Consider the following 4,407-nt stretch of genomic DNA (forward strand, 5'->3'; position numbering starts at 1 on the left):
TTACATATTCCTAAAATTCTAAAACTATATGTTAATGCCAATTGTTTAAAAAATTCTAAATTTTTCATTCATTTGACAAGGTTAGTTATATTTATTTCATAAAAACATAAAAAAAAAAAATACAAAAAAAAAATAAAAAAGATTAAAATACTACTAAAAACAATAAAATATAAGATAGTAAAAAATTTTTTATAAAAAAAATAAGAAAAATTTAACCAATAAATATATTTAAAAAAAATTATAAATGAATATATTCTTAATTTGTCAATTACAACGTTATTCTTTTTTTTTTCTACTAATAATAAATGGTATTTGTTATTATTTATAAAAGAAAAAAAAAAAAAAAAAAACTAATAATTTATTAATGTGTATTATAATAATTAGTACATTTGATTTGTCTTGTGTCTTATTTCCTTCATATATATATATATGTTATCTTAATTCTTATGCTTTGTAATTCCCATTTTATTTATACACTACTTTTTGAATCATAGAAGATTTACCTTTTGACTTGTTTTTATTGCATATTCTTTCTTTCACTTGTTCTGCCGCTGGTATTACAAAATCCCATGGTTTAAATATTACGTTAGCACAATTGTTATCATCAATAGAACAATCTGCAAGTAAATATGCATTATCCTTATTACCTAATCCAATTCCTACTATTATAAGTTTTATATTATTTTCTTTGTAATCTTCAACTATATCAGGTATTAAACTTTTATTTGCTCCGTAATCATATCCATAATAAAATAATACTGCTACCTTTGGAGCATCACTTCTAGTTCCATCTCCAAATATAACATTTTCCAATGCATATTCTAATGCATAAACATATAATGTATCTGGACCTCTTGCTACGTCATTTATTCCTTTAACCTTTTCTATTAACTTTTGTTTGTCTTGACTAATTTCATCAGTAAATGGGACTAATAATCTCTGATCACGATCAAAAAGTATAATAGACATATGAGCTTTATCCTTACTGACTCTTACATTTCTTATCATTGATTCTAAAAATGGTATTGTTCCTTTTATCCAGTAATCTTTTTGAACAAAATTTGATTCCTCTACAATCAATGTTATATCATAATAATTATCACAGTAATCTCCACTCCCACTTGCTTCTGAGCTGGATGGTGAGCATGATGTTTCATTTTCACAGAATAAATTATCATCAATTTCCATGTCACCTCTAATTATATATTCAACAACACATGTTATAACTTTTTCATTACGTTTTTCATCATTAAGTCTTGAAACAGAACTATGTGATATAACGTTCAATTTTTCATATGTAGATATGGCAAAAAATGATAATAATAGCATCAAATATGATATCATCTTTATATCTTTCATTTTTTCTTTTTTTTTAATTTACTATAAAATTTAAAAAATTTTCGTTTATGTTCAAAATTATATAAGTATTGTTAAATGGGAAATATATTAAGGTAGATAAAAATAAAAACAAATGGTGAAACTTGTAAACAAATTTAAGAGTAACACATAAAAAATTTTTAAAAAAACTATTTAATATTCAAGACTATATATCAGAAATATAAAATAAAGAAATATAAAAAAGAAATATAAAAAAGAAAAATAAAAAAATTAATTTATTCAAAAATATTAAAATTTATTTTTATTTAAAATAAATTAATTTAAAATTGATTTTAAAAATTCAAATTTTTTTTTTATTTTGTTAAAATATAGCTAACTATATAGCATAATACTAAGTAACCAAATTTTACAACCAAAATTTTTTTTTTTTTTTTTTTTTTTTTTTTTTTTTTTTTTATCAAAATTTAAAATAAATATTTCATTTGGTTACAATAAGTATATGTAATTTTTCAAAGATATTATGTCTATGATAGCCATTTTTTTAATTCCTATAGAAGAAAAAAAATTTTTTTTTAGTACTTAAAAATAGCTGTTTTATTTTAATTTTTTTTTTTGGTTACTTTTGAAATTTAAAGACAAAGAAAGTATTTAAAGCATCCATTGTAATTCATTCATATTTAAAAAATTAAGAATAACAATATAAAAAAAAGTAAAGAACATACACAGTAGAATAATATAAATATATATTTATTCTTTTTTTCATAAAACTATGTTTATAGTTTTGGAGTTACAAAGATATACACATAAGAGTACATATATATTTTTAAAAATTTTATAGGAATATAAAAAATAATATTGTGTTAATACAATTTTTTCTCTTTATTTATTTTAAAAATATTAAAAATTAATGGTTGATATACTTTTTATTATATATTAAAATTTAATATCTAGTCATAAAACTCATAAGAACTTTCAAATTATTTATATAAAAAAAAATATAATAATTTCCCTATTTTTATATTTGATTTTTCTTAAAAATATATTTTTCTTATAAATATTAAGTTATTTTTGAAATATTTTATAAAAATATTCTTATAAGACTATGTTCATTAATAAATTAAAATACGTAATCACTAAATACTGTAATAGATAAAAATTTCTTTAAATATTCCTTAACAATTTAATTAAAAGTAATGAAATATATTATATACATTAGTTTGAAAAATATTACATAATATCTTCCTTATAGAATAAAATTTGAGTTCTTATAAGTTTAGTTTTCATACATAATTATTAATAAATTATTCAGTTTATTTTTCATTTTTCATATATATAACAATTTATATATTTAATATGAGTAATAACATCCTTTTTTTTTTTTTTATTTACATGTATTTTATATAGAATATATTTCAATAAATGTCAATAGCTCATTATCTACTTATAATGATAACCCATTTTCCATTTTTAGAATAAGTTAACGTTTTTAATTGAAAAAAAAAAAAAAAATTAGTATTACATAAATTTTTTATTTTAAGCTTATAAGGTAAATAAAAATTTAACATTTAAGCTAAGATTGACTTAATTAAAAATTTATGATTTTTTTTAAATAAATAAAATAAGAAAAAAATAAAAATGAATTTAAAATGGATATTTTAAAAAAGTGCATATATATATTTGTAAGATATATCAAGAGTGTAAAATAAAATAAAGTAAGCATGATAAAAAAAAAAAAAATATGAAAATAAAAAAAAATTGTAATGTTTAAATTCTTCTTTTTTTCCATTTAAATACGTCTTTTACATTATTTCTATTTTATATATAAAAACATCCATTATAACAAAAAATAGCAATTTTATACCTTTAATTTTTTGTATCACTCTAACATGAGTTGCTTCAAAACATGAAGTCTAATATTTTAATAAAAAAAAAAATATATTATAATATACAAAAGGTATTCAACCAAATATAATAATATTCTAAATATTTTTTATATGATATGAGAAATCATGGAAAATTAAATAATATAATATTAAAGGAATTAATTATAAGCAATTTAAAATATACTGAAAATAAGTCAATGTTTTTTTTCTTAAGTATTTATTATATTAATACACTTATCAAGAGTTAAAAATATAAAAAAAACTAATTATATTAATTTTTTTTTTTTTAAAATATGATCTGAACAAGGATAAAAAAAAGTAAGAAACGTTAATTACCAGATGTGTATCTACTATATATATATATTTACTAATTTTCCATTTGTAATTTGTTTAATTTATTTTTTTCTTTTCTTTTAAATAAAAAATATAAATAAAAAAAATTTACTCACAAAGTAATTTCTCACAAATAAAAATGCTAGTATAAAAAGATTTTTTTTAAATTATACAATACATATACATTGATATTTATAAATAATATAAATTTATTTTTTACACAACCATTGCTATATAAAAAAAAATACATTATAAAAAAGTATTGAATTCATAAAAAAATATTGTTATAGAAACAAAAAAAAAAAAAAAAAATAAAAATAAAAGGAATTTTTCTTTTATTCCTATAATAAAAATTATAAAAAAAGAAAAATCTAAAAAGATAATGATAAATATAATTTTATAAAACTTTTATATATATATAAAAAAATAAGTATTGTGAAATAATTAAATTTTCTTTCTTCCCTTAAATCTTATAAAAGAAATAAAGTTTATTTATAAAAATGAGGAAATATTTAATGATATACCCATTTTTAACAGCATCCAAACAATTTTTTAGTTTTCGATTTTTTAATAATAGGTGTATTATATATAGTTGTATAACCTTCTGAAGTAAAGTAATAGTCATACTATAAAAAAAAAAAAAAAAAAAAAAAAAAAAAAACTTAATTTTTTTCAAATAAATAGATTAAAGACTATTTTAATTTTCTACCCTTGGAGCTATAAAAAATGGATATTTTACATTCTCGTTATCATATAATTCATACAATGATTTATCCATGTATGTACGATCATCAGTGTCTTCTACATCTTTTATAACTTTGTAGTTTTCACTTACGTTCATATATTGTGTCAT

At 17.4% G+C, this 4,407-nt stretch overlaps 2 protein-coding genes across 2 annotated transcripts; both read right to left on the reverse strand.

The window, feature by feature from the left end:
• Positions 1-465: 465 nt before the first annotated feature.
• Positions 466-1,344, reverse strand: WARP (von Willebrand factor A domain-related protein, putative; the record flags this gene model as incomplete). Its single annotated transcript, XM_028670177.1, has 1 exon — positions 466-1,344. One exon carries the CDS (start codon positions 1,342-1,344, stop codon positions 466-468), a length of 879 nt encoding a protein of 292 aa, XP_028525894.1.
• Positions 1,345-4,084: 2,740 nt separating this feature from the next.
• PGAL8A_00077500 (hypothetical protein) lies at positions 4,085-4,407 on the reverse strand (the record flags this gene model as incomplete). Its single annotated transcript, XM_028670188.1, has 2 exons — positions 4,085-4,180; positions 4,264-4,407. 2 exons carry the CDS (start codon positions 4,405-4,407, stop codon positions 4,085-4,087), a joined length of 240 nt encoding a protein of 79 aa, XP_028525895.1.

The sequence above is a fragment of the Plasmodium gallinaceum genome (genome assembly GCF_900005855.1).
Source record: "Plasmodium gallinaceum strain 8A genome assembly, contig: PGAL8A_v1_60, whole genome shotgun sequence".
In the NCBI taxonomy this organism is placed as follows: domain Eukaryota; phylum Apicomplexa; class Aconoidasida; order Haemosporida; family Plasmodiidae; genus Plasmodium; species Plasmodium gallinaceum.